General features: G+C 33.7%; 1 protein-coding gene across 1 annotated transcript; it reads right to left on the bottom strand.

The window, feature by feature from the left end:
• Positions 1-5,368: 5,368 nt before the first annotated feature.
• Positions 5,369-6,982, bottom strand: LOC110804137 (uncharacterized). The gene has a single exon (XM_022009703.2). It carries the CDS (start codon positions 6,506-6,508, stop codon positions 5,540-5,542), a length of 969 nt encoding a protein of 322 aa, XP_021865395.2. The 5' UTR covers positions 6,509-6,982; the 3' UTR covers positions 5,369-5,539.
• Between the last annotated feature and the right edge of the window lie 10,196 nt (positions 6,983-17,178).

Raw genomic sequence — 17,178 nt, 5'->3', positions numbered from 1 at the left:
GTGTTGTTTTCAGATATCTTTTGATAAATAAAATAACGGAATTAGAACATAAATTGGTTGAAAAAGAACATTTCCAGAACTTAAAAGAACAAGAAAAAATATAGATCTGGTTTTAAAATTCATCAAAGGTTCGTCGTTTTAAGTTGGTTGGAAAAGAACATTTCCAGAACTTAAAAAAACAAGAAAAATTATAAATCTGGTTTTAAAGTTCATCAAAGGTTCGTCGTTTTATTTTTTAATTAGAACATACTGTAAATTGATTGGAAAAGAATATTTCCAGAACTTAAAAGAACAAGAAAAAATATAACTGCTTTTTATATCTGTACTTTTTGTCTGATTTGTCAATATTAGTGTTCTTTTTGTTAGTGTTCTTTTTGTTAATGTTCTTTTGTTAATGTTCTTTTGTTAATGTTCTTTTTTTTTTGCGGTTTTTATTTTTGTTGCGTTTTATTGTTATTTATGTGCGTTTTGGGACAGGTGCACCAAGAGCACCATGCACACCCCTGCACAATCTGAGCGTTGGGTGAGATGAGCGAGAGAAATGGTACCAAGTAAAAGTGACTACAGACCTTACAGAGTGAATGGCGTAACAAGAGACTCGAGTTACATGTACGAACGAAAACGAGTCGGGTTTGAATCGGTTTTACTATAGTTTTTCTTTTTTGTCTAATCTATTCTAATCCTATCCTATCCTATATAATAATAAAAATGTTAGTGGCTAATGTGAGACCTCTAAATCCCTGATGGTGGAGCACTCTCATGCAATCCCTCCAAAAACCAATATTATCTCTTTTAAAATTTTAAAATTTAATAATAAAAGAACACAGAATATTGAAGTTAACTGAAAACGGGGGAAAACGTCAAATCCTTAATGCACCAACTGCAAAACCGTTTTCTCAGATGTACTCTACGCTCTGTTACATAAGATAAATAAATTAACAAAGAACTACTCCCTCACATGAATCCAAGTTTAACTCCTTTTTATTATAGTGGTGCTAATATCTCCATAGAGTGTGTTGTAGAGTATAGGAAAGAGGGTAAGAGGCAAGCAAACTGTTGTTGGGTGAAGACGATTGAGAGATGAAGTAATCTCTATCGGAAGGCAGGAACTTCATCCACATAACTCGAAACCGATCGAGGCCCATAAAAACTGCCTAGAAGCAACCGATGATTGGACAACATCCACAGGCAACGTCAAAGAAATGATGTAAGAAAGACATTCCTTAGGTAACCCTAATACATGGTAATTATGCATGGTAATCCATTTTCCGCGTTTAATCTAATACTACTACTAATTCTTACTAATTTACAATTCTTATTTGACAGGATTCAACTTACGTTTAAGGCTTACCCTTTAAAAGGGCATCGTTATTATGGTAAGTTCATAGGATTTTTTGCTTTCATATATTTTATAAATAATTGACGGTTTTTTATTTCTTTTATTTTTTATGTTGTAATAGTTATGAAATTTAATATACTTAACACTTTGGGTATCTTCCAATGTGTGCTAACCGTAAGGAATCTTACAACGATATAACTAATTAAGAACTTTGAGTAATTAGTAAGTTTAATGTTCATTGTTAGTTTTTCAATGTAACTAATTAAATGGTTTATAATGTCTCTTCCTATTATGCATTACCAAATGAATTTATTGATCGTACGTTGTGGTTAATCATTAAGAAATTGGACTTAAGTTTTTCTTGAGATGTGTACTTCGAATACGGTTGGTGTTCACTTCTAAAGAAGGAATGGATAGTAAGAGATACATTTTGAATTTTTGGCAAAATAACGGATACTATATACTCCATTTTAAAGGATAATTTTATGTAACATTGGATTTAAAACATGTATAATACGGAGTATGTGGCATAATTTTATTTTGTAATTGTAACAATATCATTCTCCGAACTTCCAATGTTCATTCGTTCATGTTTGTTATTTTCTAAAACAAATTCAATGACACTATTCCTCTATGATTAAAAAAAAAAAAACTCATATTTTTACCCCTTCGATTTTATCTATAGGTTATAAAACTAAATACGTTCAATTTTAATTATGTTTGTACCGACTAAAACATTTATATTTGATCGGTTACTGTTTCAGAAAAAAAATATAGTGTAATCACTTCTATTTTTTGTAAATATATTTTTAGTTTTGTATCAATGCCCCGTGCATTAGCACGGGCACACACTAGTATTTAATAGCAGGGAAGTTTAAGAGAAATTTAGAGTGCCACGTGGCCCCTTCTTATTTTCCTACCTTTTATTATTTTATTTTATTAAAAAAATATCGAAAAAATACCTACTGCCGTCGTTTCGTTCTTCCTTCTCTGAAAACTGAAAACCACCCCTTTTACTTTCGTCGTTTCATTCTCTCATAGAAATCAAGAGCAAATCAATAATAAACTGTTAATCCAATAGGTCTTTTCGATCTTTCACAATCCTCCTCCTCCTGCTATTGATTTCGCTTCACACATTAATTCTTTTGCATTCTTTCATTATCCCAGATTGATTTTGTTTGATTACATCAGAAACGCTGGATCGTTCGTCGGAATTAGAGTTTTTTCCTGGGTGAATGTGAACAAATAACGGTTATTTGGATATCCAAATTCTGTAATTCCTCTCTCAAATTGTAATTCCTCTCTCAAATCACATTTTCAATTCATTTTTTCGCAAATTTTTGATTTCATGACAATCTGTATGGTCATTCAAATCAATTATTTATTGTTCAATTGAAGAAATTAAATTCAACATCAGTATGGAAACCACACAAAGAATTGGGTATGTATTCGTTAGTGTAATGGTGTTTTGTGCGATTCCCTTTGTTTATCCGACAAATTAGACAACGTAATTATACTCATGCTTAATTGTTCTTTTTTTTTTTTCTATATTTACTAATTTTAGTTCCAATTTGCATAGTTATCAAATATGTTTTTCTTCTCATTGTCTACCCTGTGTATATATGTTCTTAATTTTGATTTTAGTTTATTGGGTTGCTTAAGTTCATGAATCATGATTGAAAATTAAGGTTATGGGACGGAATTGCATAATAAAACTACGAAGACATAAATTTGAGGAAGATCAAATCTTTTCTGATTTTTGTTGTGTTTATGGGTTTAGATTCTATCTGGCCTTAGGCTTTTTGTGTGTGATCTGTATGGGTTAATGTAAATGTTTAGAGAAATCTATTATTATTTTTTGTTAAAGGTGTTGTATAGTCTGCACTTTAGGATCCCCTCTGCAATATGGGTCAAAGTTTTATTGTTTGTGTTCTTCGAATAGTTTGAATGATTGATTTAACTTCACTTTTCTATTTTGTAAATGGTTATTTTGTTGTTCCCGGAATCCTTGATTAGAAATGTGTTATTTACGCCCAAGTAATCTAAACCTTATACTAAGTATTACTTGATAATTTAGATCCTTTGTCAGTTTATTTAAGAATTGATCAAGATGTTGTTTTTTTGTTATCAAATTATAGGTTAAAATACTCTAGATTTGCAGGTTCATCATGGCCTCGATCATGAGATTGATGCTTCTATAATGGTTTGATAGGGATATTTTTTTTCCAATACCGTTTGGGAACTCAAGACAATGAATCATAAGTATACTCTCGCAAGTACTAAACTATTATCACATTTTTGATGGAGTATTGTTTCATTAATCTTATATATTCTATTATCTTTGCTTATTATTATGTATTTTAGTAACTATGGTTGAATTGAAAGAGAAGATATGAGGTGATTTGTTTGTAGTATTAGCCAACAGATTTTAAGGGTCTTCGGTGTTCAGTCAAAAATTTATGTTATTCTCTTATCCTATTGTATGTCATTTGTCTAGGTCTATTCTTATTAGATTAGTATTTGATAATATAAACTACATGTCAGCTCATTTTTTCCATTGGTTATACGGAGTACAATCTTATGCTTCAAGTTTTTAATTGACATGTCTATCAACATCCTGTGACCATTGTAGACATGTGTATTTTGTGTGAATGAAATTGTCTGAGAAATAGTGATTGTAGCTAGCACCATTACTAAATGATCACACCAATAAGGTGAAAGAGTCCTAGAAGGCTAGAAGCATCCTAATGAGGCTGATAATTGTAGGAATTAAGTTTCCTAAACTTTGTTGTCCCTCCATAACTGATCTATGCAGAAGTATCTACGCATTTTTGTAATCTGATGTGCCATATTATTGGCACTAATCACAAATCATACTAATTGATTTACAATTTTCTGATACCTAATAATAATGTTTCTCAAAGATGTAAATTGAAAATTATATGTTTCCTTTTCATCTTTAAGGTTTCTTAAAACTTTTATACTAACCTTACCGGTTATCAATGGACATTGACTCAATAATCTTTTACTAACCCTCTTGGTTTCTACTTTCTAAGTATATTTTAAATTATTAGAACAATTTAATAACATTTCCACGGGTTCTCTTTTTAAAGATAACTTGACCGAAACGGCTAAACAATACTCTATACAAAATAATTAAACAATGAACAACATAATGTTAATCTAAAATTGAAAAACTAAATTCGACAAAAACCCAATGAATATTTAAAGAAAACTTAGTCATTTTGTAAAAAAAACACTATTCAATTCATTTAATCAAATTTATATATATAAAAAAAATACTCCTTCCATCCCTTTTTATTGTTTACGTATTCCGTTTCTGGTGTCTCAATTTAAACTTTACCTTTAGTATATTTTCTTTTGTATTATCACATTTTTTTAGGGAAACCTTTTATGTTATTACATAAATGGCCTTATTATTTTGTCAAAATTTGGGTTAGTGGATTATTTTAATTAATTAAATTAATAAGGAATTAAATCTCTCACTTTTCTATCGAGACATTAAATATCTTTCACTTTTTCAATATCAGATTTTGGTTAAAAGTGAAAACATTATTAGTAAACGTGATTTGCATGGTTTAACCCACCTTAATTAGTTGTTAGATCGCGTGGAAAATATTAAATGAAAAAAATAAAAAGATACGGAGAGAGTAACTTTTGAAATAAAATATATACTGTGCGTTGCACAGGATTAAAACTAGTTTATATTTAGAGCATGATTATTGGAGAGTCCTCTACTCTCTCTCCTTCTCTCATTTTGACACATCATTTTCTCTTTCTTCCATATCATTTCCCACTATTTACCTCTTCTTCCTCTTCCTATTTTTTTTTCCCACAAATTTAAGAGGATCCTCTCTTGCTCCCTCTCTCCTACTTTTACATACCCCACCACATATTATCTTTCTTATTAAAATATTTAATGTAGAAATAATTATAATTGCAAGTGTTTAAAAAATAATTTAGCCTAATTAATTATTTTTCCATTACAATTGATAAAATAATTCGATATTTAATTATATTACATTATAAATAAAATTTGCATTAAATACCAGATCAATAATTACTTACTAAAGACGGTAGTACATTAATTACTAAAATAACACGTTAGTGTTTTAATTACTAAAACAGCGAAAAACATGAAAGAAATTAATCGACTAAAATACATATTACATTAAAAATCTACCCCACAGACGATCTCCTGGATCTTCCCCATAAATGTTCAACCAAGTCGTTTTTCAGTGAGAAATGAGTTGTTCTATCACGAACTTCTTGTCTTGTATCCATCAATCTACGAAAATTTTGTGGATCATAATGCCCGGGTGTAACAAAGAATGTTGTAGCGTTTCCGCTTGATGATCCTGCCATATTTTCAGGCTGTTCTTGGGCAAACTCGCGTGGATCTTTATAATTCAAATAAGTATCACGCTCATCTTCAACAATCATATTGTGCATGATGATACATGCCATCATAATTTTCCATAGCATATCAACGTTCCATGCCAAAGCAGGTTTCCTAATTATTGCAAATCGAGCTTGTAGCACACCAAAGGCACGCTCAACATCTTTTCTAGCACTCTCTTGGCGTTCAGTGAACAACCTTTGCTTATCGGTTTGCGGGGCAGTAATGACATCCACAAACGTGGACCATTTTGGATAAATCCCATCAGCGAGATAATACCCCTTCTTGTAAGTATTTCCATTCACGGTGAACTGAACTTGTGGAGCTCGGTTTTTTATAATATCATCGAAAACCGGGGAACGTTGAAGTACGTTTATGTCGTTGCACGACCCTGGTGTCCCGAAGAAAGCATGCCAGATCCATAAATCCCTTGAAGCAATAGCTTCTAAGATCACAATCGCTGTTTTAGATCTACCTTGGTACATACCTTTCCATCTAGCTGGACAATTTTTCCACACCCAATGCATGCAATCGATGCTTCCCAACATGCCAGGAAAACCTCTTTCCTTCCCTTCTCTAAGAAGACGTTGCACATCTTCAGGCGTTGGTTTATTAAGGTAGTCAGTGGAAAAGTGAGCAATCACTCCATCAACAAATTGTGTAAGACATTCTCTAGATGTGTATGCACCAAGTTTTAGATACTCGTCAACTTGGTCAGCTGCACAACCATAGGCATAGCCGCTGTGCATTTTTGAACAGCTGAAGCACCCAGTCGCATCGTTGCATCTGGATGCTGTTGAAAGTAGTGATTACTTGCACTTAATGTGTTCACAAGGCCAAGGAAAAGAGGTCTTCGCATGCGAAACCTACGTCGGAAATTATCTTCGTTGTATATTGGTTGGTCACTGAAATAGTCTGTAACTAAACGATCGTGAGCTGCTTCACGATCCCTTGGCACAGTTATCCTCTTCTTTCTTGGATGTTGATGTTCGTTTTGTTGAGCATTGGTGTTCACAACATGTCGTATTGCATCTTCCACTACTTGTAATTCACGACTCTCTTCAATAAAATCCATCATCATGTAATCATATAGATCATCACTTGAACTTGATGAATTTGAATCAAAGTTCATATTGTGATTATGATGATTGGATGGAAATATTTTAGATAAATATTGTTGTGAGGGGTTGTGATGTTATGTGAACAAAAGCATACAATTTATAGAAAATATGTAGATAAGGCCAGTTGGGAGATCAGATTTGAAGATCAGATTTAAAGATAAGGGTAGTAGTAAAAAGATAAGGTTGGAGACAAAAATGTCAGAAGGTAAGATTTTGCAGGATATGAACTATTCATAATACACTACCATACAATATTGGGCAGTAGAAGATAAGAATGAAAAATCAATACATAATGTTGGACAATAAGTTAAATTTGATGTGACTTAAAAATCAAGTTCATATTGTGATAAGATTTCGTGATAAATTTGATGTGACTTAAAAATCAAGTTCATATTGTGATAAGATTTCGTGATAAATTTGATGTGACTTAAAAATCAAGTTCAAAATTAATAAAAGTACATATATTTCGTGATAAATAATGAAAAATAGTTAAAAACATAACAACTTTGTTAAAATAATATTCAGAATAATTAAACATATTACAATAAAATAACATTCATAATAGTTAACTAACAATGACAATAACAAACCCTAAAATTGAATAATAAAAACATTACTACTAACATATATTAATACAATACAGTAACAATAATTAAAAAGCAATGACGGTAAATGAAAAACTAAGACAGTAATAAAACCTAACGGTGACAGTAATATTAAACATTGCAATTACTACTAATAATTTAAAGCAAAAACCTACTACTAAACTCATCTCTTAGTTTCAGGTACATTTGTGCTTCAACTTCATCATGATCTTTTTTTTTTGCATCAACATTTCTAACATCCTGAACTTTGTGGCCTCCTCCCTTTGCTTTTTCCTTTCTTCACCTCGTTCCTTCATCGCCTCTAGCATCCGTTCTCCCAAGTCATTCCTCTTTTCACTAATAACGTCAAGAGTTGTAATTTGGATTTAATGGTCTTGGTTGATTAGCAAACCATTGGAAAGCGGCTTGAAATTGAGGGTTATTGATGATATTTGGATCAAATTGGACAGTGTTTGGATTATATTGGGAGTTTTGGTTAAAAGGAAATTTTGAGTTGTTTCCTTGATTTGAATTATTTCTATCCATAATGGGAGTAGAAAAATATATTTGAATAGAAGTGAGATTAATGTATGATAATTAGAAGAGAGTAGAGAATTATGAAAAAGATGAAATGTATGAAATATAGTTAAAATTAGGTTCATTTTATAGAGAAAAAAAAATATAGTCAATAAGTTACCGTTTTTTTAATTACCGTTATAAAATTATAGCTGTTTGTAAAATCACCCACTCAAGGAGTGACATGTGGCTATTTTTTTGAGAAAGAGCCGTTGGTTTGTTTGATACAAACCCAACAGCTATTTCATTTTGTATAAAATGATGATGTAAAGTGTGGGGCCCATGTTGGGCAAGTGGATGCTCTGATTATGCTGAACTGTGGGACCCGCGTCCAGAACTCAGCAATTACAACTAGAAAACGACGCCGTTTTGTGCAAAACAAAGGCAAAAAAAATATAAAATGCAGCGTTTTATCTAACTGATATATCCTCCCCCAAACACAATATATCCTCTCCATATGGAGGATATATTGCATTCCTCTACAAAAGTAGTATCCTCTCCTCCATTTCTACATCAAGGAGGATACTACTTTGGAGGAGAGAGAGTGTAAGAGAGGATGGTATATCCTCTCCATTGCCCATGCTCTTAGATCCAGATCCTCGATCCGTATAGGAATTTGATAGACCAAGGCGGACTTGAGTTGAACTCATGCCATAACTCTACAATATTATTAAATCTCCCTGGCAAGGATTGTCACGTTACAATGTGTCAATGTGATTTAGCAAAATGGCGATGTGGCATGTCATGTGCACACATGCAGTACTCAATTTTATTATCACAACAAATTTAGTATCAATGTTCGAACCCATGATTTTTCATTCATAATGTAAAGTTTTAACTATCTCTACAATGATATACTTCACTTTTTTAAGTGACACAATTATTTATATACGTTTGTCAATGCATGATTTCAAACATTAATATCTTTAATTATAGATAAGAACAAATTATAAAAAATTGATATTTAAAAAATATTTATTGAGAAGAATCTAATAAGACCACATATGACTATGTTTTTTCCTAAGTATAAATCACCAAAGGAAGTCAAATGAGCTTGTGTAAATAAGTGTACAAAACTCAATTATAATACCTCGTATTTTTCTGAATTTATAAATATATTTTAATGTATTTCTAAAGTATTTTTACGAATTATAGAATTTAAATTGCATTTAATATGGATTTAAATGTATTTTTAATTAAATAAAATATTTATTATTTCTATTTAATTCCGAAATAAAATTAAATGAATTTATTATTTTATTACTTAAGTCGGAAAATTGATTGGGTCGTATTTCAAAACAATTTAAATTCAATTCCGAGCCCAATCCAATTCAGTTGGTGAACCCAACAAATTTTTAAAGCTTTCAATTCTAATTTAAACCCAATTGCAAAGCTCAATGCAAAACCCTAAGCCTAAGCCCACTAGGGATTAGGAACCTATAAATATAGCCCTTTGCATTGATGATCCCCTCACAAATTTCATTAACTTTCTCTCTCCTCTTTTGCTCTCCTCTCTTTCGGCTCTCTCTTTGCTCGCCTCTCACCCGTGCACCACCGAGCGGCATTGCTCGTGTGTGCCTCGTGCCCTCAAGCACTCGCCTCGCCCCACCATAGTGCACGTTGTGCTGCCTCTCGCACACAGCCCACACACCCCTCGCGTCTCTCTCTCTCTCGCGTCCCTCACCCAGCACGCACGCCTGCGCTGCGTGTTGGTGGTGTTGTTGCTGCGTGTTGTTGTTGGTCCCTCGCCCAGCCACACGCACACCCTCACACTCTCTTTCTCTCGTGCTTGCCGAGCCAAAGCCCCGCCCCTGCTTGCTGCCTTCGCAGCCCATGCGCGCACAACACACGCTACTCGTGTGTGTTGTGTGTGTTGTTGTGTTCTATATACTCCGTATATTTTAGCCCTTTTTCTCCAAATCACATTCAATTCGTGATCATACCGTGCTATAGGCCGAATTGGTATAATTTTCTTCTTCCTTGCCTATTCTATTTCAATTTCTTATTTTAAAATTATATTATTATTATTGTTTTTGATTAATTAAACTGCTGGGAACGGTTATGAACACCGTATTGTGATGTTTTACGTGTTTGAATTCATGAGGATGATTTTAATTAAAAGAGTTATTATTTTCATATTTGATTATTTATTAAAGCTTGGATTTTTAATGTCTAAACGTGATTTTTATGATTAATTAAAATTAGGGTATTAACCTTGGTATAATGGATGATTGATTTACATAATTTAAAGTTGTTTTCAATTATATATGGAAATCAAATCTAATTTTCAGATTTAAGTTAAAGCTTTAAAGTGTTGATTTTAATGATTTTAAAGGTGAAATATTAATATTTTCGTACTAGGACTTTAATCGTTCAATTGAGACTATTATTGTAATTATGAGCAAGTAATTTCTAATTAAATTAAAGTTTTAAAACTCTTAAAAGTTGCTGGAAATTTAGTAAGCATGAATAATAACTAAGTTTTATTATTTTAATTATAGGAGGTGATTTCTAGCCTTGATTGTGATTTGCAAAGTGGTCCCCGTACTTAGATACTCGAGTTACGTACATGCCTAGGGTGACCACCGTTTACATGAGGATTATGTGACGATTATTATTTGTAGGAGTAAGCACAACAGGGTACCCTGTTGAAATTCCAGGAACCGGAACCTGTTGCAACAGGTTCCTTAAAATGAGAACCGGAACCGGAACCTGTTGCAACAGGTTCCGATTCAGGGTACCCTGTAATTTTGAAATTTTAAGTAAAACATTTATATTTTATTGAAAAAATATCTACTTTATGGTTTGGCCTTTGATTGTTTTATAGTTTGGGCTTAAGTTGTAATTCTATATTTATATTTTCCAAAGATTAGCTTGGATTGTTTTATATTTTGGGCATATGAAGCATTTTCATATGGCACAGTTCCTTATTTTGGGTACTCCACGTTAAAATTAGTGATGTGTACAGGGTACCCAACAGGGTACCCGTTCTAAAAATTTGTTACCCGGAACCGGAACCTGTTGCAACAGATTCCCAAATTTGTTACCCAGAACCGGAACCTGCACAACAGGTTCCGGTTCCGGAACCGTAGGTTCCTAACAGGTTCCGATTCCGATTCAGGGTATCCTGACTTTTTGCTCACCCCTAATTATTTGTGAATCATGTGATTGAAGTATTAATTAATTCATGTTTGATGTTGTGAACAGCATGTTATGGTTTATTGTGGAATTATGAAGCCTATGTAGACAGTCATGTTGTGATCATTTATAATCGTTGAATTATGTCAAGCATGTTGTTCAAGTTTATATGCATGTGTGAGCGTTTCACATGCAAGGATTATGTTAATGCTATTGTACGAGATGTCTAGCATACTTTAAGCCAAGTAGTTGTTCCGCGGTGCATTATTTATTCTACCGTCGTATAGAATATGTTTGGGAAGTTTATGTGAATTGAACTAAGGACTATTCGTGCCTTGTGCACACCCCGCTTGTTAACTGGAAATGTCGGGTTATCTCAATAGTATATTGAGAAGGAACCATGGGAGTAATATAACTTGAGTCCTATGTTTGATCACATGTCCTAAAGGATTAAAATGAAGTGTCATCGTTTGGTTGCTTGTATTTTATGTCTTGTTGTTGTGTCTTGAGTTCACCTTGTGCATAAAATATAAATTAACGTAAAGTGCAATCCGAATGAGCTTCAAAACTCTTGGAACGTATATACCTAGAGTAAGAACAATGGGGGGGAGTCTTGCAGGAAAACTTGTACTCCTTGAATGATACAAGACGTTGTTTCATTCTTTGTTTTAAGCGTGGGAATTCCGTCGGTATGGTCCGACAGTCGGTATGGTCCGGTATTTATTATTTTGGTGTGTGGTTGGCTTCCAACACCCTTTTCTTTCCCTTTCATGGATATTTTCTTTTACCCGTTCGAAGCTAATTCTTATATAAACAAAAAAGCGCGTTATTACCAACCGTTTTTACCGACCGCCAAAAAAACAGTCAGTAAAAATAAATTTATCGACCGCAAATTACGCAGTCGCTAAATTTACCGACCGAATAAAGAGCGGTTGGTAAATTTAAAATTTACCAACCGTCTTTAAAACGGTCATAAATTTAGCGACCGCTCTAGCTCCATTATGACTAATTAGCAGTCGGTAAATACCCGACTATTATCAAAATAAATTTTAAATTTTAATAACCGTTTATTTAATATCTCCGACCAATAAGCGGTCGCTAAAATAAAATAAAAAAAATAAAAAAAGTAACTACTCAACACAATTACTGACCACTCTTTCCTCCTTCAAGATATTCGACCATTCAAAAAAAATTAAAAACGCGCACAACTCAACCACTTGAGAGGTCTCAACCTCACGTCGCAGCCACGACCGCGCACAACTCAACCACCTGAGATCTGGCCGCCACCCACCGCGCACAACTCAACCAAATCTCCGACGCAAGGCGCCCCCCACCCACCGCCACCTGAACTCTCGCCTTATTTAGCCTATATGTAACCTATATCGACCAAATATGACCTAAATGTGCTTAAATTGCTTAGAATCGGTTTTAGAAACCTTGAATATGACACATAAAACATGTTAATGGTTTGAAATGACAAGTTTGGTTCCTTAGCTCAAAGTTGGGCGAGAAAATGACATTTTAGGCAATATATGACCTATAACGACCATATAGGCCTTAGATGTGAGTAAATACCTTTGAATGTGACTTATCAAGTTCAAACAAAGCTTATGAAACATGTTTTAAGTTTAAAATCTGCCCCTAGGTGATTTAGTTGAAAAATGGGACCGAAAATGCCTTATTTAGCCTATATATGACCTATATCGACCAAATATGACTTAAATGTGCTTAAATTGCTAAGAATCAGTTTTAGAAACCTTTAATATGCCACATAAAACATGTAAATGGTTTGAAATGACAAGTTTGGTTCCTTAGTTCAAAGTTGGGCGAGAAAATGACATTTTAGGCAATATATGACCTATAACGACCATATAGGCCTTAGATGTGAGTAAATACCTTTGAATGTGACTTATCAAGTTCAAACAAAGCTTATGAAACATGTTTTAAGTTTAAAATCTGCCCCTAGGTGATTTAGTTGAAAAATGGGACCGAAAATGCCTTATTTAGCCTATATATGACCTATATCGACCAAATATGACTTAAATGTGCTTAAATTGCTAAGAATCAGTTTTAGAAACCTTTAATATGCCACATAAAACATGTAAATGGTTTGAAATGACAAGTTTGGTTCCTTAGCTCAAAGTTAGGCGAGAAAATGACATTTTAGGCAATATATGACCTATAACGACCATATAGGCCTTAGATGTGAGTAAATACCTTTGAATGTGACTTATCAAGTTCAAACAAAGCTTATGAAACATGTTTTAAGTTTAAAATCTGCCCCTAGGTGATTAAGTTGAAAAATGGGACCGAAAATGCCTTATTTAGCCTATATATGACCTATATCGACCAAATATGACTTAAATGTGCTTAAATTGCTAAGAATCAGTTTTAGAAACCTTTAATATGCCACATAAAACATGTAAATGGTTTGAAATGACAAGTTTGGTTCCTTAGCTCAAAGTTGGGCGAGAAAATGACATTTTAGGCAATATATGACCTATAACGACCATATAGGCCTTAGATGTGAGTAAATACCTTTGAATGTGACTTAGCAAGTTCAAACTAACCTTATGAAACATGTTTTAAGTTTAAAATCAGCCCGTAGGTGATTAAGTTGAAAAATGGGACCGAAAACGCCTTATTTAGCCTATATGTAACCTATATCGACCAAATATGACCTAAATGTGCTTAAATTGCTTAGAATCGGTTTTAGAAACCTTGAATATGACACATAAAACATGTAAATGGTTTGAAATGACAAGTTTGGTTCCTTAGCTCAAAGTTGGGCGAGAAAATGACATTTTAGGCAATATATGACCTATAACGACCATATAGGCCTTAGATGTGAGTAAATACCTTTGAATGTGACTTAGCAAGTTCAAACTAACCTTATGAAACATGTTTTAAGTTTAAAATCAGCCCGTAGGTGATTAAGTTGAAAAATGGGACCGAAAACGCCTTATTTAGCCTATATGTAACCTATATCGACCAAATATGACCTAAATGTGCTTAAATTGCTTAGAATCGGTTTTAGAAACCTTGAATATGACACATAAAACATGTAAATGGTTTGAAATGACAAGTTTGGTTCCTTAGCTCAAAGTTGGGCGAGAAAATGACATTTTAGGCAATATATGACCTATAACGACCATATAGGCCTTAGATGTGAGTAAATACCTTTGAATGTGACTTATCAAGTTCAAACAAAGCTTATGAAACATGTTTTAAGTTTAAAATCTGCCCCTAGGTGATTTAGTTGAAAAATGGGACCGAAAATGCCTTATTTAGCCTATATATGACCTATATCGACCAAATATGACTTAAATGTGCTTAAATTTCTAAGAATCAGTTTTAGAAACCTTTAATATGCCACATAAAACATGTAAATGGTTTGAAATGACAAGTTTGGTTCCTTAGTTCAAAGTTGGGCGAGAAAATGACATTTTAGGCAATATATGACCTATAACGACCATATAGGCCTTAGATGTGAGTAAATACCTTTGAATGTGACTTATCAAGTTCAAACAAAGCTTATGAAACATGTTTTAAGTTTAAAATCTGCCCCTAGGTGATTTAGTTGAAAAATGGGACCGAAAATGCCTTATTTAGCCTATATATGACCTATATCGACCAAATATGACTTAAATGTGCTTAAATTGCTAAGAATCAGTTTTAGAAACCTTTAATATGCCACATAAAACATGTAAATGGTTTGAAATGACAAGTTTGGTTCCTTAGCTCAAAGTTAGGCGAGAAAATGACATTTTAGGCAATATATGACCTATAACGACCATATAGGCCTTAGATGTGAGTAAATACCTTTGAATGTGACTTATCAAGTTCAAACAAAGCTTATGAAACATGTTTTAAGTTTAAAATCTGCCCCTAGGTGATTAAGTTGAAAAATGGGACCGAAAATGCCTTATTTAGCCTATATATGACCTATATCGACCAAATATGACTTAAGTTTAAAATCAGCCCTTAGTTCTTTTTTTTGAAAAATGGGAGCGAAAATGCCTTATTTAGCCTATATATGTTTTAAGTTTAAATGTGCTCAATTTAATATATTTGTTATGCATGGGTGATAATCATTTTAATTATTGTAGGAAAACTACGGAAAGAATGTGACTTAGCAAGTTCAAACAAAGCTTATGAAACACGTTTTAAGTTTAAATGTGCTCCATTTAATATATTTTTTTATGCATGGGTGATAATCATTTTAATTCTTGTAGGAAAACTATGAAAAAAATGTTGCTGAATGTGTTGAAAAAGGCATTGCTAAAGATCCCAACCAAATCTACTTTGAGACAGTAGGTGGGAGAAAGAAGGGAAAGGTCCCCGGGCTGGGTAGTGGAGCCTCTCTATACTTTGCACCATCTAGAAGGGGTGGTAGTTCTTCTAGCTCATACACCCCATCTATTTATTCTCAAATGTCATCTCGATTGGAAGAGACTCAACAACAGTTGACCCAAAAATCCATTGAGCTTGAAACAACAAAAAATCAGATGTTAAAGGCTATGGAGGACGATCTACTTTTGAGGCAAAGGGAGAGAGAAGAAAGAGAAGCAGAGCGACTACAGCACCAAAGGGAGATGGAAAGGGAGAGACAAGAGAGAGAAAGGGAGAGACAAGAAAGAGAAGAACATGCCGCCCAGATGAAAAAGGCAATGGAGTCTTACGAGCGGATGTTCAGTCAGTGTACTGGTTTTCCTTTCTCGCAGTCGCAGGACCCTCGAGATCCACCCGGAGGCGGGACACCTTTGTGTTAGGTAGTTAGTATTCTTGTATTAATTTGAACTAGTTACAACTTTTCGTATTAACATGTTTGAACAACATTATGTGTATTATGAATCTTTGTTGTATGACTTTGAACATGTTTAATATTATAACATCGAGCAGGTTTCATACGATTTTACAGAATTTATATAAATTCGTATATATACAGGCATATATAATATTTACAGGTACATATATAATATTTACAGGTACATATATAATATTTATACAGGCATATAATACAGGTATATATGCGATTTTACAAAATTGGCTGCAAATGATATTTGCATAATTACCGACCGCAAAGGCAGTCACAAATTTAGTGACCGCCACAAAAGCAGTCACTAATTTAGTGACCGCCCCCAAGGCAGTCACTAATTTAGTGACCGCCAAAGCAGACACTAAATTAGTGACCGCCAAGAAAGCAGTCACTAATTTAGTGACCGCTAAAAAGGCAGTCACTAATTTAGTGACCGCCAAAGCGGTCGCTAATTTAGTGACCGTCAGAGCGGTCGCTAAATTAGCGACTGCAATAGCGGTCACTAATTTAGTGACTGCATTGGCGGTCACTAATTTAGTGACTGCTTAGGTGGCGGTCGCTAATTCTGTCGGTAAATTTTAGCGACCGCCTTCCAGTTGGAGTTTCCTAAATTACCGTCCAGGTGAAAACTGACCGCTTTTTTGCGACCGCTGGCGGTCGCAAAATCTTTTACCAACCGTTTTTCGCGTTTTACCAACCAATTTTAGCGGTTGGTAATTAATCAATTTCTTGTAGTGTATTAATCTTTGAGTCAAGAGTCGTGTCCAGTAGGGGTGTGCAAAAATAACCCGGGTCCTAAATCCGGTCCGGAACCGGACCGGTGGATTCAGGACCGGACAACTGATATGTTCATATTTTATAGTTTTACCCCCGTCCCTTAGTACTTTTTGATCTCAAATGAGCTCTTCGGAGCGATTTTTAGTACTAATGTGCTCCTTGTAGTGTGTTTGTAGTTTCAGGTTCATCATTGTAGGAATTAGCATATTTTTGTGCATTTCCTACTCATTTGAATCAATACAAGAGATTATGTACTTTCGGGAGCACAAACATTAAGTTAGAAAAGTTTTGAAGCAAAGCGAATAACGAAAGAAGTAGAAAATTGACTATAGTCCACTATTTTAATCATAACTCAAGTTCTACAACTCCAAATGAAGTAATTCTAATAGGGTTGGATTCTAGAC

The sequence above is a fragment of the Spinacia oleracea genome, chromosome 6 (assembly GCF_020520425.1).
Source record: "Spinacia oleracea cultivar Varoflay chromosome 6, BTI_SOV_V1, whole genome shotgun sequence".
NCBI lineage: Eukaryota > Viridiplantae > Streptophyta > Magnoliopsida > Caryophyllales > Amaranthaceae > Spinacia > Spinacia oleracea.
This window is presented reverse-complemented; position numbering and strand designations above follow the sequence as displayed.